Source organism: Sardina pilchardus, chromosome 13, assembly GCF_963854185.1.
Source record: "Sardina pilchardus chromosome 13, fSarPil1.1, whole genome shotgun sequence".
NCBI lineage: Eukaryota > Metazoa > Chordata > Actinopteri > Clupeiformes > Clupeidae > Sardina > Sardina pilchardus.
In genome coordinates, this window is record NC_085006.1 from 15,317,038 (window position 1) to 15,342,370 (window position 25,333).

The window sequence follows — 25,333 nt, forward strand, 5'->3', positions numbered from 1 at the left end:
AGACTACATCAAACATTCTATCAATCAATCAGCACATAATACAGAATACAGATCACTATCAAATGACACTTATGGTAATAAATTATTTGAAACTGATAAAACGAAGAAACTATTTCTTTTCATAGCCCATCATAAAAGATGGGCCTAAAATGTAATTTTCCCTCGTGAGTGGAGTGGACGTCAGATCATAGCGTCAGATAGAGTTGGATGTTTTTCAAACTACGTCATATTCATGCGCCACTGTTACAACACGCATGCGTGGAGCACAAGTTTGACACCATTTTAGATAGCATTAGCCTGCTAACAAGGCTGTTTTTCCTCTTGCGTGCTGGTCAATTTGAATACTTCTGTGGTTTGATCGAAAAGTGGTCTTTATGGTGACAATCAACGAACATCCCATGGATTAATGATCGTTTCCTCTGAATTTCTAAGGTGTTTTCGGCCATCGATTTTTTGGTTGGGAAGGCCAGCACAAGGCAGAGAGCCTTTGTCGCCACAGCGCTGCTGAGGCTTGCGCTTTCATGTCACCGTTTCTTTCCGGTTTAACTCTAAAAACCTTTCTTAACTAGTGTCAAGGAATATCCTACCCTGGAAACGTTGCCTACAAAACGACACAGAATATAACGAGAGTAACTTTGCTGTCCCTCCGTCCAGAGAGCAAATGGACGGTGAAGATGAGTTCTTTTCCGGGAACCACTCTGGTGAGAGACGTTTTGTTTGTCTTGGTGTTTTATGACACGCTTTCCCCTCGTGTGTTTTTTGTGCTTAGAAATGTGGGGTAAAGATCATGGTATGACTTAAAATAGCTGTTGATCATGCCAAAGATATAACTCATGCCTTGCACGATATTGCAAAATGCCATCTTACTTCTAATAAGTTACTACAATGCTAGTTTCAGTCTTGGCTAACTCGGAGGAAGCTACTTAGAATCACAGCTGTGTTTATTTTTGTCTTGATCAAATACGCATTATATGAGTGTAATCTTTGCCAATGTCATATGTTTATGTTTACGTAGCAGATGCTTTTATCTAAAGGCAATGTGTTAATGGGCTTTGCTTCTGTTCCTAGACGATGGTAGTGGTACCCCTGTCCAAGATGAAAACGCACCAGGCTCTGACGCAGACGAGGATATGAGAAGCGAACCTCGCCACTCCGAGGTTAATCCTCACCTCCCGTGCTCGGGAGTTCTAGATAAGTTCTATGCTCCTGCCAACTAATGCGTCCGGTTAGTTGTGTTACCTAACTTCTACCCTTTGTTTTTGCGCAGGACGAGGGAAGTGACGGTGAGGGAGACGCTGCTGTGAGTAGAGCTAACGGTGGAGGCAGCGGTTCAGACCGGGGCGAGGGCAAGGGCGAGGACAGTGACTCTGACAAGGATGGACCTGGGCATGACAGTGATTCTGAACCTGAGCATCCGAGACCTGCTGCGGACAGTGATGACGAGGAGGAAGGGGCTGCTTCCCCTCCCAAACGCAGAGGCAGTACCTCAGAGAACGAGGAAGAGCAAAAACAGAACGCCAGCGACTCTGAGAACGAGGAGCCGAGCAAACCCCAGCCGGCACCTTCGGACGCAGGAAGTGACTCTGAAAACGAAGCCCCCAAGAGAAAGAAAATTATAGATTCGGAGGAGGATGATGACGATGAGACAAAAGCAGATGATAAAAAGGAGGGAGGGGGCGGGAAGTGGAAGGGAGTTATGCAGTCAGACAGCGAGGAAGAGGATGAAGTACGGGCAAAACCTGATGCGGGAAGTGACCAAGAGCAGGAGGGTCAGTCGCGACGAGTTGCAGAAGATAGCGATGATGACGAGGATAAGCCAGGTATTCCCGCCTTTAAGTTGCTACTTCTGAAGTCTCTAAAGTATTGAACTAAAATAGTGCATTCTTTACAAAAGGCTTTTGTCTTTGGTATGTTATTTTGAACCTGTGTATTGTGTTTAAAGGTAGAATTATGCAATGCTGGATGAAGTCTTGTTTATGTTTAGTTCTTGGCTGATGCTTTTGTCCAAAGCAACTTGCTTGATATTTGAACCAAAGACCAAACAAAACACACCAGAGGTAGCACTCTCCTCCTTTCAGTGCTTCCTGAGAAACTCCATACAGTGTTTTGTTATTGTTTTGGGGAAAGGCTGCCCCCCCTTCTTTCCGGATAACATGTAATATGTAACATGTAAGAGGAACATTTTTACAGTTATATCAGGGAATGGAGAGCTAGATCGTGATGAGTTATCCTCTTAATGTTAAAATGATGGTGTTACAAATCGTTTTACCAACTAGATGGTAAACTTTAATTATTTGATGGGGTAATTTATTTGCGAGATCCTACATTATCCTAGAAATCCTAGATTATCTCCAATGTAATGTAACTCAACAAATGTTTGTGTTTATTTAGTTTTTTTTGTCTAGTGGGTGTTTAAAAGACTTGAGTACATCCCTATCTTGACAGAGAAATGAAAAGTGTGCTTGTAATTTCAGTTAAGAGGAAGAAGGCCATTCTCTCAGACAGTGAAGACGACGATGATGAGAAAGGCAAGTGTTCTCAGTGTCTTGCTTGTCTTATGTCTTTTGCATCTATTAGTCTGTCTATGCCTTTATCTGTCTCTTTCTAGCCCTCCCAGTCGTCTTTAGTGACATTTACTGTTCTGGTTTGTCTGTCCAAATGAGTAGCGAGTTAATAGTGCCTCTCTTCCTCCGTCTCTCAGTTGCCAAGAAGAGTCGCCCGATGTCTGGCGGAGAGAACTCGGACAGTGATGCTGCCTCTGACATAGCAGAGAAGACCCATGCCGCCAAACTGCGCGAGCTGGGCTCAGACAGTGAGGACGAGGAGAAGCCAAAAGAAGAAGGCGAGAAAAAAGACGAGAAAACGCTATTCGGCAGCGACAGCGAGTCTGGAGAGGACGAAGAGGAGTAAGCTCCCCCCTTTTCCCGCTCACACACCTTGTCCGATGTTTCTATTATGCTAGTCATTGTGTAGTAATGCCCTCTAAAAATGATCATAAACACTTACTATGCCGGTCTGTCCGTTAGTTTGTAATGTGTGCCCACTGGTTACATCTGTGTCCTCTCATCAACAGAAAAATGATCGCAGACATCTTTGGAGAGTCAGGAGATGAGGAGGATGAAGAGTTTACTGTGAGTTACTAATGACTTCATCTTCATCTTGTTCACCTTTGACCTGTGATGACATGTGTTACTTCCTATCTCGGTCTCCCTATCAACTCAGGGTGGCTCTCAAAGACTCTCCTCGATGCTTGATCCTCGAGGGGCGTTCCCACTGATCTACAACTGACACTGGATAGACTATCCCATTGTTGCCGCGCCATCATTCTTTATGTAGATCAGTGAGGATCGAGGCCCGAGGAGGAAGGGAGAATGTATAAAAGACCAAATGAGAGGCACCCTCAGACCCCTAATATTGCTTCCACCCTTGTTGTGTCCCTCAGGGCTTCAACCAGGAAGAGCTGGAGGGAGAGAAAGCTAAACCACAGGCCTCCAAGGCAGTCGCAGCTGATGACTCAGACTCTGATGAAGGAGTAGACCGGGGTGGTAGAGAGTGAGTAATCTCTTAGCCTAAATTCAGACAAGGACTAGGTTTCTCTGTTGAAGCTGCCAGCGTCCTTTTTTACAGTATAATCCTATGGAGTAGACAGTGTTTTCAAAAAAGTTCTTTGCTTCTTTTAAAAATGTTATTGCGGGCGTTTTTTTCTTGCAGCTCAGAGCTGATTTTGAAGTTGAGAAATGTTATCACACTGTTTTTTGTGACAGCTGACCAGTCACAAGTGGATAACCAAACAAAACACTTCTGGCTGTTTTTTGGAATGAAAATGATGGCAGATTTTTTAAAAATTGACAAAGCGCCACAACTTCTCTTGTCAGAAAAAGAAGCCAAGTCTGAACTTACCCGTACATGTGTCTTTTAAGCTCCAGTCAAAATGAGAGGAAAGATTTAACTATTGCACCCTTGGACAGCACAGGTGGGAAGCTACAACCTTGTTGCATCATCAGGAGAGAGGTTTATTCTCTTCCCAGCTCAGTACCTGCTGATCAGTCGCATAAGGGATCACAGTAGTGTGTGTGAATTCATGGTTCTTTAGTTACGTTTATAGAGGAAATCCCGCACGCTGTCCATTACGCATGCCAAACATTTATTCACAACGTTTCGGTCATGTAGACCTTCCTCAGGTGAACTTTCTTAGATTTTCTGTATAAAGTATTACTGGTTACCTTTACCTTATGCAACGCACCTGTCCCCACAAAAGAGATGTGCAAAAGTGCTTTTCCACGCTTTAGTTACATTGTAATGATGAGTGATGTGATCCACAGCACGGTATCCGACTTCATGTCTGACTTTGACGTGATGCTGGCTCGGAAAAAGGCCCAGAGCAGGAAGCGCAGAAGAAACCGAGATGGTGGAACGTTCATCAGTGACGCAGACGATGTCGTTAGCGCTATGATTACCAAGATGACAGAGGCAGCAGAGGTCAGAGGCTTTCTCCCTCTCATTTGGACCGCTTTCTGTGTGTGTGTGTGTTTGTGTGTGTCTGTGTGTGTTTGTGGTGGTGGTGACTGTTTAAGATGATACTGGAGATGAGAAGTTATTACAATTTCTTATCAACAATTTTGGAGCGTAGGCATCTGTATCAACACCTAATCAAGTGTAAATCTGTGTTTGTTTCTGGGCCGGGCAGTGTTCATATGCAAATTGCAAATGCATTATTATGTTGGGTGTCAATGGCTTGTCTAACCAGGTCATATTTGCCCTATAGGAGGACCGAACACTAAATAGCCAAAAGAAACCAGCTTTGAAAAAACTCACCCTGCTTCCAACCGTCGTCACGCACCTCAAAAAGTAAGTTTACCGTACGTTCATGTAAAAACTTGCACAAGAATAAATCAATTATACCCTTGCCCATGGTGCTACACTCTCAGTACAGTAATTTCCTGTGTATTGGCTTCATTGTGTATAAGCCACAGGACTGTCCCCGTGTATTAACCTCATAGCTGAAGAAGTTTTCCAAGAATCAATGTATAAGCCGTGACTAATAGTTGGGAAATGACATACACCCACATGCCTACTGCAATGCTCACTAATGCACATCTGTGCCCTGTACATCGGGTGTGCAACTGAAGCGCTCTGTTCGATGAGCATAAAAATAGTTTTAGAAGACTCATTTTTCCAAACGTACGTGCTGGTATCAGGTCTGTTGTAGCCAGTTCCATTGATTTATAGTGGTACCTAATTGTTGCAGCAGACACAACTCGAACGGAATGCTTTAGTTGCATGTCCGGTGTTGCCTCGTGCATAATAGTATATGGTGCAGGTGCAGTCTGAGGTGCATCCAATTTCCTGTTTCCCTCAGACCTTTCTTCTGTAATTGTCAGGTCGTGCGTGGTAATCAGATCTCTTATTCTCGTTCTTAGGCAGGATCTGAAGGAGACGTTCATTGACAGTGGTGTGATGTCCGCCATCAAGGAATGGATCAGTCCGTTGCCAGACAAGAGCCTCCCTGCCCTCAGGATCAGAGAAGAGCTGCTCAAGATTCTAATGGAAGTAAGTGGCAGGAAGGCCTTTTGGGTTTGTGGGTTAACATAAATGTTCAGTGCGGAGTACCCATGCTTCATGATGACACTGGAAAGTACTTGATTGTAAAGCCGCACTCTGTACACAACAAACACTAAAGACATGTCTACACCAGTAATAATTATTGAGTGGTTCTGAAGTTTATCAGTATATCTTTGCAAGCCATCAATCTGACATGTCTATTTAAGGGTGCACCAGCACCTCCCAGGTGTTTGTTTACATACACATGTTTACATGTACATGTTTACATGTGTTATTGGGGATCTTTTTGCTGTTGATGTTGATCGGTCTTGGTACAGTTTGGTAACTTGGTAAGTTTTTGTCAATGAAAGGTTTTGTACGAAACACCCATGATTCCTATTAATAGAAATAATAGTTAAACTTCTGGACATTGAAAGCTAGCCTGGAGACCAATCACTAACATTTGGTAATGACGTATGATAACCACGGGGGACACAACAATAACGATAGGCTTGAAACTTAAACGTAATCACTTTTGGGAACGCCCTCTGTTCGCTGATTGGGCGGAGATGCACTTGCTGGAGTAAACCAAGCTGAATCAAGCCATACCAGACGGAGTATGAAGAGAAATGAAATTGAGCGGAAGTACGTAGTCAGGCGGAGCCAGGCTAATTGAAAACACAATTTTCTGAAAGATGTGTCATATGAATAATAATAACGGTTTAAAACAGGTGCTCGACAATTACATTTATCATGGACAGGGGGCATGAGGATATCGGTCTTTTAACAAAAGCAGGCTCTGTATGTGGCTGTTGCTAAGAGGGAACATGCCATTTTTCAGCACTAGTTGTGTAAATCAAAGTCATACCAAGAATGATGACGGCTAAAAAGTGTAACTAACTAATATAATATGAATCACGACATCCACACAAATACTATAACAATTACGATATGGAGAACAATATCATTGGGGATCATTTTGAGAGTGATTTTGAGAATGCTGAAAAGTTTATACATTATAGACATTACATTTAGACATTAGACATTCATCAATACCAGGAGAGACTGTCCTTATTAAGTGTGGACAGCCTGGTGTGATCAGCCCTTAAGATCTTTGGGGCTTGCTCTATCTCTTGAGTGTGAAATCGGTAGTAGACGTGAATGTTGCTGTCAATGGGCATTTGTCTTAATAGTGTCTGAAGGAGGTGGCATGGTCCTCCCTGCACATTCACGCAAGTGACCCTGCGGTTTCTCCCTAGCTGCCCAGTGTCAGTCAGGAGACCCTGAAGCACAGTGGGATTGGCCGTGCCGTCATGTTCCTCTACAAGCACCCCAAAGAGTCACGCTTCAACAAAAACCTCGCCCTCAAACTCATCAGTAAGTATTTGACTGCTCAACAAGGGACTGGGAGATACTGCAGAAAGCTAACCATGACAAGACCACTCTCGCATGTGCTGATTTATGGGTCTTCATTTCGAATCTCCAATAGCAATTAATCACAAAGGCTTACTTGTTGCCACTTGTTTGCACATATACACACATCTGTCTTGGTTTGCAGCAGTATTCTGTATTTTGCTTCACAGATGAGTGGTCCAGGCCAATCTTCGGGTTATCGTCCAACTATAAATGCATGACCAGAGAGGAGCGAGAACAAAGAGACCTGGATCAACAGGTTGCCCCTCGCGGCAGACGCCTCAGGTTGGTTACCCCAAAACATTTGTACACAGTTACACACACACACACACACACACACACACACACACACACACACACACACACACACACACACACACACACACACACACACACACACACACACACACAAACAAACTTACGACAGAATATTAAGGGCCACACGTGAAAGGGGGGGGGGGGGGTGGGATATATATTTTTGCCATGACATTAAACTCAACATGTCAACATGATATTTAAACTTTTATTCTCGACATTTCTAGTTAAATCTAGTCATGGGATTTTTTTTTTTTTTTTTTCATGTGTGGCCCCATAGTGCAAACCTGTGCCACAACAAGATGTGATTGTGATTAAAAATTCTTCGGAGATCAAACACAGAATATGATTATAATATTAAAAGAAAGTGGTAAGGAGGTGGTTTTGTTTTCGGTCCACTGCTTCCTATGTCTACAGAGCGTTTTAAGCCTACCTTACACTGACAGACTTTGACAATATTTGGGAAAGATTCTTGAAAGAGTGTAGTCTTTTTAGTAAAGCTTGAAAGAGAGACATTAGTTTGAAGACTACAGTCTTTCAAGAATCTTTCCCAAATCTTGCCAAAGTCTGTTTGCTCAGCATCTGTTTGTTTATTTGTTCACCGGCCTGCCACATGGTGGAAGTAGAGGGCAAAGCCCCTCTGATGCACGACGGGGAGAACAAGAAGAAGAAAGGTGTGTGCGCAGTGTGCGTACATGCCTGACGGATAGGGGGGAAAAACAGATCGCCCTAAATATTACCCGTTGATTTCATTTTTATCTTCACGTCTGCAGTTTATTTCATCGTTTCCAACGCGACAGTTGCTATATATTTCTGAGTTTCTTCATGTTCCGTGAAGCTGCATGCAAACGTTTGTGTTGAAGACTGCACACAATGCAACGGAATGCTAGCAGGCTAATGGCTGGCTAGCTGTTTAGGCTGTTGTCTCGAAGACATTAGACGGACTGCTGGTTTTACGCACTATGGGAGCTCGTCTGTTGAGGACCAGAAACATACACGCAGACACTGCTACTTTTTACGGATAGAATATAAGGCGCAAGTCTCACCTCTGCTCGGGTGCAGCTTATCTACAACCATTAGCTCACTGCTACAGCTAAACGAAAAACATTCTTCAATACAGAATCATCCCAATCAGCTCCATTGCTATTAGCGTAGCAGCTAATTTCCACAACCACGAACATTTGTTTTTTTAAATTGTGGGCATATCTTCTACGTTTGACAATGTTCAAAAATTGGGGGAAACGGAATAAATACGGCACCGCGCCAAAGCGTATTGATAGCACTAAGACGCGCCAACCCTTCCTGGATGACAGCGACGAAGAGTCCCTTGCCAGCACTACAAGTGTTAGTTGTTCAGAGAGCGAGTTTGGAAGTTACCGAAGTGGGTCTGACTCCTCCGACGAGTCTGATGCGAAGAAAAAGAGCTCTGACGACAGTGATGATAGCAGCGAAAGTGAGGAAAAAGTGGTTTCTCGGAACAGTCGAAAGCGCTCGGCACCAAGCGCTGCAGCACTAAACGACAGCTCAAGTGATTCAGACAGCGATGTTGGTGTACCTGTCAGAAAAATGGACAAGAACAAGAGGTTTAAAAGGATAAAAACAGATGAGGATACGAAGCAAACAGATGCTAAACGCAAAGAGCGACAACGCAAACTTGCTGAATTGGTTCAAAGGAGAAAACAGGGTGTTTCCAGATCTCAAAGGCGACGAGTTTCAGCTCCGAAGTCGGACAGCGACGAACCCGAGAACTCCAAAGAGGCTGGTAGCGAGGAGAAAGAGAAGGGTAAAGATAAAGATGAAGAGGAAGATAAAGACGAAGAAAAAAATGACGAGGAAGAGGAAGAAGAGGCCGCGGCTCCCACGATGGTGCGGAGCAGTGATGAGAACAGTGCGTCAGAGGACGATAGCCTCAAAGACTTCATAGTGGAAGACGAGGGGGGACAGAATGATGGCGACGACGCAGAAAAGACCGATGTACTTTCTCAGCTTCCATCGCAGTTCATTACCAGGTCCCCACTCATTCACTTTCAAGTGGTGGTAAAATCCTTGCTGATAAATGTCCTGGATGACAACTTCTTGAAGTCCTTGTACAATGGTGAGCGGACCAAGCGCTATGCGCTGGAGATGAAGGAGTCTTTGCACTATTACGACGAAAGATTAGTCCTACCGCGGCTGGAGAACCTTAAACTTAGGAGTCGCTGGAAGGAACGCTACAAACATCGCGTGGAGTGCTACCCACAGGTGCAGGTGAAGCTCACTCAAAGTGGACGGAGGTGTGAGGCTTGCGAGCTGGACCGCACCGGACGTTTCTCTGTGGTGCTGTCCGGCCAGCTTTATCACGCGAAAACTTTGGAGGAAGATCAGTTTTTGCCCGAAGACAAGCAGAGCTTCTGTGTTGGCTCTGTCTGCGCCAGCCGAACAGAGGTGTACCACGCGCTGAAACACTTCAAATACCACCTTTTTGTGGGCTGTCGCACAGTGATTGAGGAACACAATGAGAAGGAGAAGGAGAAAGAGAAGGAGAAAGAGAAAGATGGAGACGGAGAACAAGAAGATGAAGAAGAACCTGTGAAAGAGACTGTCAAGAAAGTTTTTGCCTCGCTCCTCCAGAATGGCTGGATCAATGAGCAGTATGACAGTCTTCAGGAGCACCTTAACAAGGCAGACTTCTTCCAAGAGGAGAAATTGGATTAGATCATTAGTAGGCCTAATGCAGACGCTTTGGAAGCAGGCCTGCTTTGCTTGACTTTACAAAAAAGAACCCTATTCACCTTTTATTGGCAAACACTTGCATACAGATACACATGCATTCTTTTAACAGAGACTCAAGTCTAACTTTGGTTTTGTTATTATCTTTGGTAGTCATTCTGTGTTCCATATCTTTTATGCTTGCTTTTTAATCATATACCTAAACTTTAGCCAGAGACCATTTGTTATCTTTAAAGCATAATGTAACTTTGATCAGGTCTTTTAATAGTTACTGTAGGATCCTCTCATTTATGTGTAATGAAAAATAAAGTAATCAGAAAATTGTCTCTTCCTTTGACTTATTTTATTTCTTTATTTTTTTGTAAAAAGAGCCATTTTCAAAATAAGTCTGAATATTTACCTTAACTCTTCTGTCAGGTTAGTGCAATGGGACCCCTCTTAAGTACCCAATAAGTAGTATTGTACTTCCTGTTGGAGCTGAGCAGCTTGTTCAATCAACTGGCCTTCATCAATCTACAGGCTTGTGCTGTGTTACAGTAGTTACGGTCAAGGTGCTCACTGTATAGGTGTTTGTGCTGAAGATAGTCAGGTTTACACAGTTAGCTAAAGCTACTTTTAAACAGGGAAGTACATTTGCTTAGTGTTTGAATCTACATCAACATGACCTTTGTCAAGTATATGGAGTTCATATGAACACCAACATCACAGAATCACTATCACAGAACTGATAGTGGAAGCAAGAAGTCCACATGATTGGAGCACATATAAAATCTAGATCTTTCTTGTATTAAATAGTTTCATTTCAGTAGATCATTTCTGCAGTGTAGTCACATGCTGTCTTTACAGGCATAACAGATTTGCATCGGTCTTGGACGATGCTTAGGGTTCACAATTCCAAATGCAAACACTGTCTACTCTATCAAGTGTCATTCTCTCTTTTTTTTACCTCTCACTTCACCTGTAATTCACCTAGCATTCATCTCCCTTCTCATTTCTCAAACTAGCCCTTTCACTGTATCTCACCCTTTGCCTCCTTTATCCCTTCATTCCTCTCTCTCTCCTCAACCTCCATCACTCCTCCCCTGACCTCTGACCTTTAAACGGCGACCCCCCCACCCCACCTAAGTGAGCCCGAGAAGGTGGAGAGGCCCAAGGAGCCGGATGTCTTTGCCCCCCCTCCGCCCAGGTTCTCTCTGTGTGCATGGCAAAGCTGTGGCAACAGAATGGCATGTATGCCCAGTCTTAATATCCCAGTGCTAGGCTTTGGCATTTGACCTGTGGGCTTCAAGCCCCTTTTGTGTGGAATGGATTGATGATCTTGTGACAACTGCCTGAGCTTTACAGTTTTTGTCTGTCATCCAATACTAGCTATGTTTTAAAGTATTCAATTCTTAAGTCCCCTTGCAGGGATCGTGACATTCCAGTAAGAGTAAGATCTGCCCATCATTGTATAGTGTCAGTGGGTAATTTGGTACAAATCATTAAATATATAAAGTATTCATTATTTTAAGGTACACTGCCCGTGTCCCCTTGCCTCCACCCTCTTGCACATTCATATAATAACACCAGTACTAACTTTACAGTTTGTCCTCTGAACATACTCTGTCTAGGTATCTAGGTTTCTCCCCTTAGTAGTCCATGCCCACTCAGTCATAATGCCCCATCTTGTCCTTGTGTGTAATATTTGCTTGGTCTGGTTGTAGAAACACCCCAAGTGCCCATATAGGTTGGCAACAGACTATTTTTTTGTGTATGTCTTGGTCCTAGTTGGACTAGGGCTGCACAATTAATCGAAATCACAGTTTGAAGTAATGCAATCGCAAAGGCTGTAGTTACTCCTGTAGCTCACTGGTTTATGTGGTCAACATCACATCTATGATTTTATATTCCTGTCCTTCCCCTTTGTGTGCCGGACCGAGAAGCCCACCTAACACGAGTACTGTCCTACTCATGCACAAGGGATGTCCACCAATCAGAAGCAGCTCAATTTTCAAAAAATTGTATTGCGAATCACATCGCAATCGCAAACATGTCAGAAAACTCCACCATAAGATATTTTCCCCAGACCACGCAGCCCTAATGATGACTAACTTTGTTGACTAACTTGAACAGACATCTTTGAGTGTTTTGCATCTGAAATGTGATCTGATTTAGACTCCTGAGTGTGAATGCCTGTGTTTTGGGGTCAGTGACGATGCAGGAGAGTTGAAGTGTGTAATGTGACTTGCATTGTTCCAGCCTGCATTGAGTGAAAGTGACCTGATGTGTGTGTGTGTGTGTGTGTGTGTGTCGTGTCCTCTCCTCTCCTCTCCTCTCTAGCTCAGGGGGACAGACACCACGCAGGGATCTGGAGAAAGTGCTGACAGGAGAGGAAAAGTGAGTATATTTCCATAACTACTTTATTACCCACAGGTGCCCGGGGACCTTCCGGTAACTGATCAAAATGTGACTTACTTCAGCGTCAAAACAATTTGAGTGTTGAACTTGGTTCAACTTTCAAAACGTGACACAAGGCTTGTAAATTGTCTGTTTAGGCAATAGAACGTTTACCCTTTTGGGTAATAAGATTGAACTTTATTACATTACATTACATTTGGCTGATGCTTTTTAACCAAAGACATGGTAAAATTCTAACAGCACATTTTGCAACAATAAACAACAACCATGGTCTGAGTGTTCCATTACGCTTCACCACTGCCGCTTGGTTATTTCCAAGGTGATCCCTGCCTAATGTTGTGGTCCTCACGGCCCCTCCTCTCTCTCTCTCCTACGTTCCCTCTCTTGTGTCCATCAGAGCCCTTCGCCCGGGTGACCCAGGCTTCTGCGCACGTGCCCGAGTGCCCATGCCCTCGAACAAAGATTATGTGGTGCGGCCCAAATGGAATGTTGACACCGACTCCAACCGGGTGAGTGGATCAGATCTCTGTGTGCCTTTTGGTGTGCATCTGAACCTCATTGTGATTTAAAAGTATCAATCTTCTGCAAACTTCATTTCAGGGGTCTTGATCTGCCATGATTAAATCTACCATCAGTAGATTTATGATGAAATGATGTATATTCTGTATTCTATTTTCTGTTTAATTTAATTTTTTTTAATGTCAAGAAGAATATGGTCCACTGGGTTTTTCATCCTGTAAATTCTTTCAGGCAAAACCTCTCCTGTTGTATAGGTGAATATATGCAGTCGTCACTATTGATATGATTGGTCCCTATAGATCGGTTCCTTTAAGAAAGGCATAAGCCGATTGGAAAAGCACAAGCGCCGTATTGCCGATGAGCGGAGACGGCGGCGCTTGCAGGGGGCCGTGAAGATCAATGTGGACGGCAACCACATGCCCCTGTAGCTCCCGCTCCTGCCACATGGGGGCAGTAAGTGCTCGTGCATGACGTGTGTCTGAACGTGTCGTGCACGGTTTGCTGTGAGTGCAACGCCCGCCTGCCCGTCAGCCGAAACCAAGCCGAGGGATTCTTGCCACCACTGAGTTCGGCAGTACCACATGACACACACTAATGTGCTTAACAAGCGATGGCAAGAATACATGGATCAGAGAGTGAAATGAGGTGCTTTCACAAAGGCAGAAGGTGGTGTCGATTTTTATTTAATCTTATTGCAGAGAGATGCAATATGGTAAATGCACTGTAATACGTTGCAATTGCATTCAGTCGTGTCGGGAGATTCTGAACGTGTTCAGCATCTGTATAAACCTCTGGTCCTTAGAACAACAAAATCTGTTCACAGCTGGATTAATATAGGCTTTGTATTTTACGTAACTCCCTAATTAGCAAGCTAAATATAGAGTTGATGTGATGGTTGACGTCGGAGGCTTTTAGTAGGATTGTCAGGAATGGTTGTGGTCGTCAGGGATGTCGTTAGATTGCTCTGCCACGGCGTACTGCCGGTGTTGCATTCTAGTGGCATGTGGGAAGGTGTTTGAGATGTTTGGCGTTATGCCACACAGACGCTGCTTCTTTAACTGCACTGGCACAGCTGCAGACATTTCAGTCAGCCGCACCTTTTTCCTAGACTGTGCCGCATGAATGGAGTGACTTGAACGAGACGAGTTGCTTGAAGGTCAGCGAGCGTTTCCTGAATCTGGAATCTCAGGAGCGCACCGGTTGGGTTTTGGGTCAAGCAGGCCCGGTCACACGGGTCACCTGCTCCACTGTATGGACGTTTCACTCACATCTCTTCCCTTCTGCTCTCTGCCGCAGGGCCCCGCCGTCAAGAAGCCCATGTCCCGCGTGGACAAACAGATGCGTCGATTCGCTGATCTCCGCCGCCTGACCAAGACTGGCCACGCAGTCAAGATCAGCGTACAGGGCAACCACATGCCCCTTTGATTTTAGAACAAGTATTGTTTCAGTTTTTGTTTTTATTTAGGTTTTTTTTTTTTTTTTTTTTTGCCTGATGTTTTTATTTTATTTTATTTTATCTTATCTTATTTTATTTTATTTTTTGGTTTCCCTGATTCTGTATATCTCTCCATAGGCTGAGGTCCTGCTCAGTTTCACCCCACCGCCTCCTTTACCTCCTCCACCCCATCCCCCATCAGACATTACGTGTAAGATATATTAGTGTGCATTGCCAGGCAGTGCTGGTTCTTTATCCAGAAGATAGTGTCAGGTGTTGAGTTCCCATTTCTTTCAGACAGATGTTGTACAGGAGTGGAGCGGAGTCGCTGTGCTCTTTGCTGTCGAATGAGATTGATGTCACTTTTCATAATAAAAGCCTTTCCGTGGTTTCCAGGGATATGATCTACTGTCATGATTGATGATGGGTTGGTATTCTGTTGAAAATCAAGGAATCACACCTTTTGACCATGTACAACAACCTCAAACCGCTCTTATGAGAGAGATTGTGGACTTTATTTAAAAGCAGTACTGATTGAATATGAATGGATAGCCTTGGAGCTTTTCATTTATACATTTACAACTAATTCATTCAGTCTCCAAAAAGAGCACAGGGCCATCTTTGTCAGTCTTTAATATTTATAGCACCAAAGTAGCATTGTGCTCAGAGGTGTTCTGGGTGGATGCAATATGTATGAGGATATGAGGCCATCATCTTAAATTGGGCATATTCAAAGACTTTGTAAAGATTATTTTTACACTTAAAAGATCCAGATCCAAATCTGGGTGGGCACACGCCCGCCTAACTTAAATGGGCACAACGCCAGTGGCGATGCCCAGATGAGGACCTCCTTATTAAGGCCGTTCTGTAGCTGCCACACTCTGCTCATGTGCGGATATGGTGTCCCGTATCCAGTTCAGGTAATTCCCCAGCCGTGTGTACACGCCGTACTTCCCTTTCGCTGCACACTGCTCTCCCCAGCTGACCACGCCCGTGAGGAACCAGGTGCCTCTGTAGTTCACCACGAACGGCCCACCGCTGTCCCCCGAGCACGAGTCCTTTTCGATCACTTCGTATCCAGCGCAGAACATGTTGTCTGTGATCACCTGCAAACGGATAGGAGAATTTGTGGGTTCACAGGGTCTACAATTTCACAGCAGTGATATAAAGTAACCATAATTCAAGATCATAAAGTGTTGGACTCTATGGGTGCCTCTCATTTGGGCTTTTATACGTCCTCCCTGGCTCCTCGGGCCTCGATCCTCACTGATCTACATAAAGAATGATGGGGCGAAAAACAATGGGATAGTCTATCCAGAGTTAGTTATAGATCAGTGGGAACGCCTCTCGAGGATCGAGGAGGCATGTTGAGAAGCACCTTATGATTTCTGGGCCAAAGTGCTGTCCCAGCCTACTTTAGAGCTGGGGGAGAAGTCCTCACTTGCTCAGTGGAGCCCATGCACTTCATGTGGTCGATAATGGGAAGCGCGACCTTCCGGAGGAAACGCGAGGAGCGGCCAAGGTAGCGGGTGGCCCCCCATCCGGTGGCGATCCCCATGATGCCGTCGCGTAGCAAGTGCCGGGACAGGTTTGGATTGGGAAGGCAGGCTGGGGTGGCAAACGGACTGAACTTCACCGGTTGGGCCAGGTAAAGAAGGGCAATGTCACTGTCGAAGGTGTACTCGTGGAAGAAAGGGTGCGTTATTCTGTGTGCCACTGCTATCTTTTGCTCACCCGGATCCATACGCTTCTTGTCATAATCACCTAAGCACAAACACACATGCAGGCTCATACTCAGAAATGTAGCCTACTCGATACATATTACAGACCACACAGATATACGTAGAGAAGTTAGTCAGACATCAGAGATGAATCCCATATTATATTCTACTGTGTTTTTTTATGTCTGAAAATAGACCGATTTCAGTGTGGTAACGGATAACACTTGTACTACAACTGACATGGCCATCTGTAGGCCTATGTGTCAACCCCAGACACTGTCAGTGTCTCCAGGGCAACCTGATGAGATTATAGTCACCTATAGTCACATGGTCTACTGTGTCCTGCAGGCAGTGAGCTGCAGTGACCACCCAGCGCTCGTAAATGAGTGTCCCTCCACAGAAGCCATAGCCGTCAGGCCTGCGGAGGAGAACCTGTAGAGAGAGGAGGAGCAGCAATACTAAACTTCACTAAATACACTTGCTGTGCAAGGGACAATGTGTGTGTGTGTGTGTGTGTGTGTGTGTGTGTGTGTGTGTAGTCACACACTACTTATTGCAGTCAGATTCCTTTCCCTCTCGATGCACAGGTTGGCACCTAGCATAGCAGCCTCTGCCATCGGTGTGTGAGTGTGTTTGAATGGGTGAGTGTGAGGCATGACATTGTAAAGTGCTTTGAGTGCTCGGAGGAGTGGAAAAAGTACTACCTAAAACACAGTCCATTTACCATTTCAAGGGAGAAGCAATGTGCCAGATTTACTTCTAACTTCTATCTGAATTTCTTTTAAAACGATACATCGAGAGCACTGGGGTTAAGTGTCTTGCTCAAGGACACTTCGGATACAGGATGAGTTGGGCTAGAAAAGCTTTCCTGAAGTCCGCACCAGAAGTCGATAGTTCAAGCACAATGCACTTGATCAGCTCTTGATCTTTTCCATTTCTAAGAAACCTTCTTTGTATGGGCTCCCATCAACCCCCTAGCACACATACACATAAAACGATCCTGGTGTCTAGGAGGGACATTGCCAATCATGGCCCTAGATCATAGATAGAATGTGGTGAGACCTTCCACACATGTTAACATTTTGCAGTATTAAAATGATAGTTCTCACATAACAATTCATTTAAGCCCATCTTGGCCTGGTTCATCACCTGCCAGGGGCTTCCTCCCTGTCTCTGGAGCATCCCCCCAATGATGCGTGTGTCGTTGGCTTCGAGTTCCTGCATGTCTCTGTAGTACCCTCCCACAGGGTCACTGGAGTTACCCTGTCCGAGGGTGGAGTTATCCCAGGCTGGCTGTGTGGCGTTGGGGCTTAGTGTGTAGAGGGGCTGGGTGTCATTGGAGAGGAGGCTGCGGTACGACGAGCCGCCAATCCACTGCTTACCACAGGGAAACCTCACTAGCAGAGAGAGAGAGGCTACAGGTTACCACCACAACAACATCGACAGCTAACACATTCATGTCACTGGAGAAGTCATTAGTGGGAACTAAGATAAGACGCATTGTGAGAGAGCCTTTAAAAACATACGCCTTACTACAATCAGTCCAATCTTCCCTTAGACCTCCACAGGGAAAAAGACATAATGTTATCTCTAGATACCTAGGCCGGTTTTCTCACTAAATTTGGCAACCAGATAGCCACACCCAAGAGCCATTTCTTGCACAAACTGCAGACCCTCACTCAGCCTTAGGGGGCGCTGTGGCACATCTGGTTACCCTGGCCCCTCTAGTCTAAGTGCCCATGGATTCAAGTCTGACCGGGGTCATTTCCCGACCCTGACCCAGTCTCTCTCTTTCCTAGCTCTTCACTGTCTCTTCACCCGGGTTGCATTCCGACCTGCGGTCATGTCCCGATCCAACTCCATCTCTCTCTCCCACTTACTTCCTGTCTACATCTTCACTGTCCTATTGTAATAAAGGCAAAAAGCCCAAAAAGTATACTTAAAAAAAAAAAACAAGTTCACAGCCTTCAGATTGGCTGTGTCGAACTCATCTCACCTGCCTCCTTGCACCTCTTTCCATCCTCCTCCAGCTCATAGCCTTCAGCACAGCTGCATGTGACTGCAGTGCTGCGGTCCCAGTTACTGCAGTAATGCAGGCAGCCACCATTCTTATGCTCACAGTCAAACACCTCTATGAGGAAGAATAACAGTTACAGACAGATACAGTACATCATTGAAACCCCATGTCTATACATAGACGTATGCATACATTCATACATACGTTCGTATGTACAGATAGATAGACAGATAGACAGACAGTAGCACCTTTTTCACAGCTCCTGCCCTCATAGAGTGGGGGACAGACACAGTGGAATCCATCCCTTCCCCCTGAGCAGATCCCGCCATTCAAACATGGGTTGAAACGACAATGGTTGATACCTAATGGGAGGAGGAGGGCATAGTCAGATGAGAGTATTATTGCATTTTTGATAAGTATCAGATAGATTTGTCAATTAATAAGACTATACCTACCTTTATATGCATGCCAAAATTCCATCTGTAGGGAATATCACAAATTAACAGAATGTTAAATGAGCACATGTTCAGCTTACGCAAAGGTGAACATCCATTATCGAGTAATCTTTCCTGTTGGAGAGGGTGTTGAGGGCTGGACTGCAGATTACCTTATGGCTGTGGATTTCACTTTAACTTTTGTCAATGAATTCAAACCGAGAGGGCAGATCAGGCTTAGTCTGAAACACCCCCTCACACCTCTGAACACCAGTGTTATTATGCATGAGAATTCACTGACATGAATGGACAGGTTACCGTCTTCTCTCTAGTCTGGAAGATCTCGTAGGCCTCCTCCTGAGAGCAGGTCTCCTCGATGCATTCCCTTTCCAGATTCCCAGGCTGGAGCTCCTCCAGGAAGGAGTTGGCTCGTGGTCTCCTGACCCTCAACAGCCCTGATGCCCTCTGAGGCTCCAGGAAGACTGCACAAAGAAGACATGAAACACTATCCCTCAGCCATCATACTTGGACTTGAAGTCTCTGCCATATCTAGCCAAGATGAGGTGCTGATCGGGTCAATATATATCTGAATAGATCTGGCCCTAGTGTGATGGAGCAGGTCTGCCAAAGCAGAGCCCGATCTGATCCCTAGTCGTTAACTGTCCATGCAGACCCATTTCAATGTTTGGTTAATGGGTCAGGTAACCATTAAAGGATGTCTGACATTAAAACACGCCTACAGAGAGTGGTTAGGCTTGTTAACATTGGTTCCTGGATAAGCAGCTGTGTGCATCCCCACAAATGAGACTGACTAGGTCCAGTAAAGCTTAAAAAGAAACTGGGCCAATGCAGTGACTGACTGACTGACAGCATCAATTCACTAAGGAGAGGTGATGGAATCCCTGAAATATGTGTAGGGTGAAGAGCAGTCCTTATCACAACTGTGTGTGTGTGTGTGTGTGTGTGTGTGTGTGTGTGTGTGTGTGTGTGTGTGTGTGTGTGTGTGTCGTGCCTGAAGCGTTCCTATCGCTACCATATCCATATCACAGAACATTCTGGAACATGTCTGGCCACTGTCCAGCCCCTCTCTTTTTCCGCACACATCCTCTGCTTAACTACAGAGGGAGGAAGCAACAGTAAGCGAGCCAAGTAACACATCTGGCAACAGGACGCGGGATGTAGGACTCGCGGGTAAACAGGAAGTGGAAGGCCGCTGGGGCTGCCGTGCCAAGAGGAAGATGTCCGTGGAGCACAATGAGTCCGAACGGGCGGCCTCCTTACCTTTAGCTTCCAGAGTGGCAAGGAGGACGCAGGCGAGCAGGAGAGGAGTAAACAGCCATCGCACAGGCACAGCCATTACTCTGGGCCGGCTCGCTCCTCTGGAGAAAGGGAGTGTGGGTGTAAAGGGGGAAACAATCATGGACACACTCACAAAGTTCAAGGAATCCTTATGCTACCATGTCTTATGCTCCCTTGACCATAACCTGTCAGTTCTCTGTAGTCTCAGGACATCTTTTTTTACTGGTGCACAAGAGATACATATTTGTACTGAAAGGTTTATCATCATATAATGTGTAAATTGCATTTTTACAAGACCGACCAATATTCACCAGTTCTAATACTCAGCTGGACTTTGAAAATAGTCACACTGAAAACTCTACTGAACTAACCTTCATGAGGATACAACATAAAATCAACATGGATGTGTATTATTCTAATTATAAAATGAAGAACATAAATAGTAGTTTTACACTTACATAGTTGGGGTATATGGTCTATCCTGATTGACATGTCAGTGTTAAAGTGATTCAGCATAATAATTACATGACCAAAAGTCATATCCTGGTAAAGAATTTACCAGGAATTTATGATACAGACATGTCATCCTGAGATGAGCTATAATCAGCTAATTCAGTCAAAACACTGGCAATAACTCCCTGAGCCTTTAATCTCTCAGTCTATGTAGGGCAATGGACTTTTACATGATACTCTAATTTTTTAGATGCACCTGAGTCTGTTAGATGACATGCAGATTTCTGTGTCTGAATCCATTACTTTGGTTTAAAATAATTAAAAATGATTCATAACAAGCATCATTTTATTCTACAAAACCTGGATAATTTGAAATTATCTAATGTTTCATGTTTTGTCATCTCAAACCCTCAAAATGTCAGGTGGCGTAACCGTCTGAGCAAATGAACACTGCAAAAAGTATTAAATACAGAATTTAAAAGGTAAGGAAATTAAAAATAAATATAGCTGCAAGCAGCAATGTGGGGGCCAAGCAGGCAGGGCAAAAAGGCAAGAGTTGCCACGGTAACTCAATGCCGTTACGTGAGGTTTGTAATTTTAAGCAGTCACAAGAATTTTGATGTCAAACAACCCAAGATTGGCCAAGATTCAAGCCCATTTCCTTTTTGCCGGCTTCGCCACCAAATTCGATTGGCTGTTGCGGGTGAACGGTTTAAGATATCGTTCCGAAAAGCAAGGCCTATATTAGACTCGGGCTGAAGATCATCTGTGTGAAGTTTCGTGAAGATCGGACACATTTTGCTACCTGTGGAAATGTTTAAAGGATTTTGATTAAATCCAATATGGCGGCCAAATTAAATATGATGATGTCACAAATTGAGCTGAGTCATCCTAAGGACCTTCAAGAGTATAACCAGGCACCAGTAGCAAGTTTAAATTCCAAATACATCAACAGCTACAGGCCAAAATGCCTTTTTGCTAATTGCAGCGCCCCCTAGAGGTCAAAGGTCACCAAATTTCTTGAGCCTCCTCCTGATGGGGTCTTGAGTCCATGTACCAAATTTGGTTTTGATGCGTGCAAGGGTTGCTGAAATATGAGCCCACTTCCTGTTTGGCGGCTTCGCCGCGAATTTCGATTGGCTGTTACGGGCCAACGTTTAAAGTTCCGAAGAAACAAAGCACGATCTGAATAAGGCATGGTCTGAGGATACTCTGTGTCAAGTTTGGTGTTGATTGGACAAAAGTTGTGACCGATATAATCTTGTAAGTGTTTTTGATGAAATCCAAAATGGCGGAAAATCCATCATGGCGGAAAATGACGTCACAGGGTGCGTTGAACTCGGGCTGGTCCAAGGATTCCATAGATACCTGGTTTTTGAAAATTGGCCCAAGGGTTCAAAAGCTACGTGCGTGAACGCATGTCCAACTTTGACCTGTTGGTGGCGCTAGAGCATATGAGGTGCCGATATGACACTTGGTGAAATTAATCATTGGACTGTCTCCAATCAGTGTGCCAAATCTCACAACTTTTCACCAGTCGGTTCTATGGGCTGCCATTGACTTCAATGGCAGAGGAATAATAATAGTTTATAATAATAATAATAAGAAAACTAACAAACACAATGGGGTCCTCGCAGCTTCGCTGCTTGGCCCCCAAATATCAGGGCATAATTTCATGAAGACGAAGTTTACTAGTTTAGCTCTTAAACTGAAAAATATAATTTTTGTCCAGGAATTTGCTTATCTGAAATGTCAGGGCGATGCAACTGCATAGAACATTTAAGTTGAATTGAAGAGGGAAAAGAGGAAACAGGACATTGCCTCATCAAGATGACCCCAAGTGACCTTTACTAATGATGTAAATCTCTCATATATTGATTTAAAAAATTGCCACTTTCTCTTCATAGTTGGACTTGTTCAGTTTACATGTCAGGTGGTCTTGAATTACCCCCTGGCAATCAATAAAGTATCTATCTATCTGGTACAACCAATGTAAAACCAAGAAAAGTTTATTTTAATATAAAACTCTTTATTGTGTTGGAAAAACTGAAAGGATGAACTTGCTAACAAAGCCAAAAGGCTATATAGGTATCCAAGAAGATGCCAGTATAAATAAGTAGCAAGTCAGGTGGCGCAGCCGCATTGTCAGGTGGTGCAACCAGGTAAAATACTAATTTAAATCAAGAAATAGATTGAAGTGAAGCTGAAAATGTGTTGTACCTAATTATTCTGCTAAACAATACACTTTTTAAATTTGTTAAGCATTTATTCACATTTTAAAAGTAAAGTTGGATGCTGGAAAACCAAAATACCCGCCCTCTACAATAATGTATTTATAGGTTACTTTTAATACCAAGGTCAACTACAAATTGATGTATTAAAGGGACACTTCACCGATTAGCATTAAGCTTTGTATCTTTAGAAAACCAGTCATATTTTTGAATGGTCATGCTTCATTCCCTCAGTTTGCCTTGAGATGGGAGAAATACGGATTTCAATGAAACCCATGAATAGGACTTCCTGCTTTCAATGACGTAAAATGATGATTTTTACATCATTGAAAGCAGGAAGTCCAACATTGAAATCCGTATTTCTCCCATCTCAAGGCAAACAGAGAGTGATGCACGACCATTCAAAAACATGACTGGTTTTCTAAAGATACAAAGTTTAATGCTAATCTGTGAAGTGTCCCTTTAAGCACTGTACTGTAGGTAGGCCTACAGTTACCAAAGAAAGGTGTGTTTTTTTTAAACTTTTGGTTGTGCCTCCTGACATTTCCTAAAAATGTATTAAAACTGTTGTGCAGTCATTAAGACTTGTTCAAACAGTCTTCCACATTTTCAAAAACCTTATTTCTCAATGACCCACTTGTATGGTGTTTCTGTAACCTCAAACAAGACAACGCACACTGACACGCAGCTTAGCATACACACTGATCTAAACTTGTGTGCAATCAACCCTGAGTACAGGAAACCAAACAAAAGGAAAATAATTGAAAATCATGAGACCTACCCGTATTCTGACTTCGGTTGGAAATAAAATGGAGGATTCCTGCCGTTATGTGCTACTGACCTTCACTCTCTAAATATTGACACATGTCAGTCTAATACAAACTCATCCCAGTGAAAACCCCTGACATCACATCCCATGATGACGTCAGTGCCTTACTGTTTACAATAAAGGACAGCAGTACAACCCAAACATTACACAAACCAATATCTTTATTACAGCATGACAGAGTTTCACTGTACAAGTAGACCGTATATACACTCCTGATAGGGGTTTATTTACATATAGACGGGAAAAGTACAGCCAACAGTTTCACGTACATGTATTTATAATTTATCAATAAATACTGGACAGGCAGATGGGAGGGATGCCCTTAGGAGCTCTCAGTTCTAGATAGGCAGAGAGAGGGCACCCTTAATATCGGGTCCTTCTGACCCTTGATATGATCATGATAAATCTGTCCACACAAGACATAATTGACAAAAATTAAGCAACAAGATATATATGCACTGCTGGATTTTACACGTGGTAATTAATTACAAGGCAGAAGTTGTTTGTGTGTGTGTGGTTCTCCCTGGTCAAGCAGGGTTTTTTTTTTGGGGGGGGGGGGCAGAGGTGTTCCAGGACTCCGCCCACTGAGAGCCCTGCCTGATATGTGACTGGCTGTTGGGTTTTGGTGGGTGGAGTTTTAAGGCATACTGGAGTGCTGTGGTTGAGGTTGAGCCCTTAGCACTCTGGAACACGCACAGTGTTGAGCCCTCTACATTCTTCTTAAAGGTAGGCATCGTCATGGAGTCCCCCACACAACATTTCTAATCTGCAGCTGTGGCGAGGACAGCTCTAAAGGGGGGGGACGCACAGTGAGAGAGACACAGTTATGGCTAATCCTGGGGATACTCTGGAGGTCAGTCGTTGATCAGCTGATTGACTTGGGGGGTATTCCAAGTATGTGGTTTAACTAGGCCCACTGGAAACGTCTGCCGCGCGGCAGCTGCACAGGGTTAGAAAACTGTTCTAAAATCCTGCGCGTCAAGCCCGCACCGCTGAATGCCGTGTCCAGTGGGCGCCGGCCTTTAGTCACAAACCTAGGTAAGTAAACTCAGAGTAAGTGGTAAACCTCCTTCAAGAAGAGCCCAATGACACTGTTTTGTTAGGAGAATAACACACACATACAGTTTGGTTTACAGGTGTGTCACTGAACCACGTACTTGGAATACCACCTTGGTTGGTTTGTTTGGTATATTGATTGTCACTGCCATTACTTGGTAGAACCGTTCGGAATCGGAACGGTTCCGGTCATCTAGGTAGATAAGGGAGCAGGTTTCCTTGATGTTCTGTGTCAGCTCAGAACATGCCGTGATGCTCGGAACGTGAGGAAAATACATCTCTACATAGAACACACATACATAAAATAAATATAGTTTTTCCATACAAAAAACATCAGTCGTTTAGTAATTTGCTATTTTCGAGCCAGTTGAAACAGGCACATTAAAAATCCCTATATATCTCTCTATTCTCCTTCCACACACAGGTTCTTTAAGGTCTGTAAGCTTGTGAGTTCACTACTGTAAGGCCAGCTGAGCCCTGATAAGGGCTAACTGCTTATCAGGCATTCTGGGTAGTTGAGTTTTCTTGTTGGCTGTGCTTGTTCCTGAAATGTTTGTTCCTAACACCATAGTAGGTCTATGACTATGATGATCTATTTTATTCTTTTCTCTTCCACCCCACCACCCCCCACCCCCCACCCCCCACCCCACCCCTCCCCATCTGATGATATTGGTATGACCCTAATAAAATGATGATGAGGATGATGGGCTACTGGTGCCTCCCTCCCTCCATTGTGCAATGAAAAATTCCAGTCTCCCAAAGTAATGATGTCATGGGGGTGGGCACATGAAGGCACTGGGGTTGGTTGGTCTCAGTCCTGGGGTGCTTTCCGATTGGGCGATACTGCATTGGTCCCGGCACGTGGGAGATTGGGGGCCGGAGGTTGGGTGGGGGTTCGGTGGCTGAAGGGCGTAGGTGGTCAGGGGTCGTTCAGTTGGCTGGGTCCTCCGCAGACGCAGGCAGA

At 44.3% G+C, this 25,333-nt stretch overlaps 4 protein-coding genes across 13 annotated transcripts in view; 2 read left to right on the forward strand and 2 right to left on the reverse strand.

Moving 5' to 3' along the window:
• Positions 1-266: 266 nt before the first annotated feature.
• LOC134099421 (protein IWS1 homolog) lies at positions 267-14,728 on the forward strand. Of its 4 annotated transcripts, XM_062552291.1 has the most exons (17): positions 267-701; positions 1,069-1,157; positions 1,268-1,820; positions 2,475-2,528; positions 2,702-2,906; positions 3,074-3,131; positions 3,443-3,552; positions 4,323-4,479; positions 4,766-4,848; positions 5,421-5,550; positions 6,801-6,918; positions 7,125-7,239; positions 11,105-11,164; positions 12,298-12,354; positions 12,773-12,884; positions 13,194-13,347; positions 14,191-14,317. In XM_062552291.1, the coding sequence occupies exons 1-16, from the start codon at positions 662-664 to the stop codon at positions 13,320-13,322; spliced, it is 2,070 nt and encodes a 689-aa protein (XP_062408275.1). In that variant the 5' UTR covers positions 267-661; the 3' UTR covers positions 13,323-13,347; positions 14,191-14,317. The 4 variants fall into 4 exon arrangements, with proteins under 4 accessions (XP_062408275.1, XP_062408274.1, XP_062408277.1 ...); XM_062552290.1 differs by lacking the exon at positions 13,194-13,347 and having other exon boundaries at positions 268-701; positions 14,191-14,728; XM_062552293.1 differs by lacking the exon at positions 11,105-11,164 and having other exon boundaries at positions 268-701.
• On the forward strand, positions 7,850-10,304 carry ccdc82 (coiled-coil domain containing 82). Its single transcript, XM_062552294.1, has one exon. It carries the CDS (start codon positions 8,491-8,493, stop codon positions 9,961-9,963), a length of 1,473 nt encoding a protein of 490 aa, XP_062408278.1. The 5' UTR covers positions 7,850-8,490; the 3' UTR covers positions 9,964-10,304.
• A 62-nt stretch (positions 14,729-14,790) lies between the features above and the next one.
• LOC134099424 (coagulation factor IX) lies at positions 14,791-23,227 on the reverse strand. Its single transcript, XM_062552295.1, has 10 exons — positions 22,981-23,227; positions 19,783-19,880; positions 18,820-18,983; positions 18,523-18,547; positions 18,316-18,429; positions 18,047-18,181; positions 17,200-17,447; positions 16,368-16,482; positions 15,771-16,093; positions 14,791-15,435 (listed from the first exon to the last, which is right to left on the reverse strand). The coding sequence occupies exons 2-10, from the start codon at positions 19,856-19,858 to the stop codon at positions 15,184-15,186; spliced, it is 1,452 nt and encodes a 483-aa protein (XP_062408279.1). The 5' UTR covers positions 19,859-19,880; positions 22,981-23,227; the 3' UTR covers positions 14,791-15,183.
• Positions 23,228-25,034: 1,807 nt separating this feature from the next.
• LOC134099419 (diacylglycerol kinase delta-like) overlaps positions 25,035-25,333 on the reverse strand; it is a 30,929-nt gene continuing 30,630 nt past the window's right edge. For all 7 annotated transcript variants that reach the window (XR_009941126.1, XM_062552287.1, XM_062552285.1 and 4 more), the window contains one exon: positions 25,035-25,333. This exon is cut by the window's right edge and continues 101 nt beyond it. The gene's annotated coding sequence lies outside the window, so the exon portion shown is untranslated.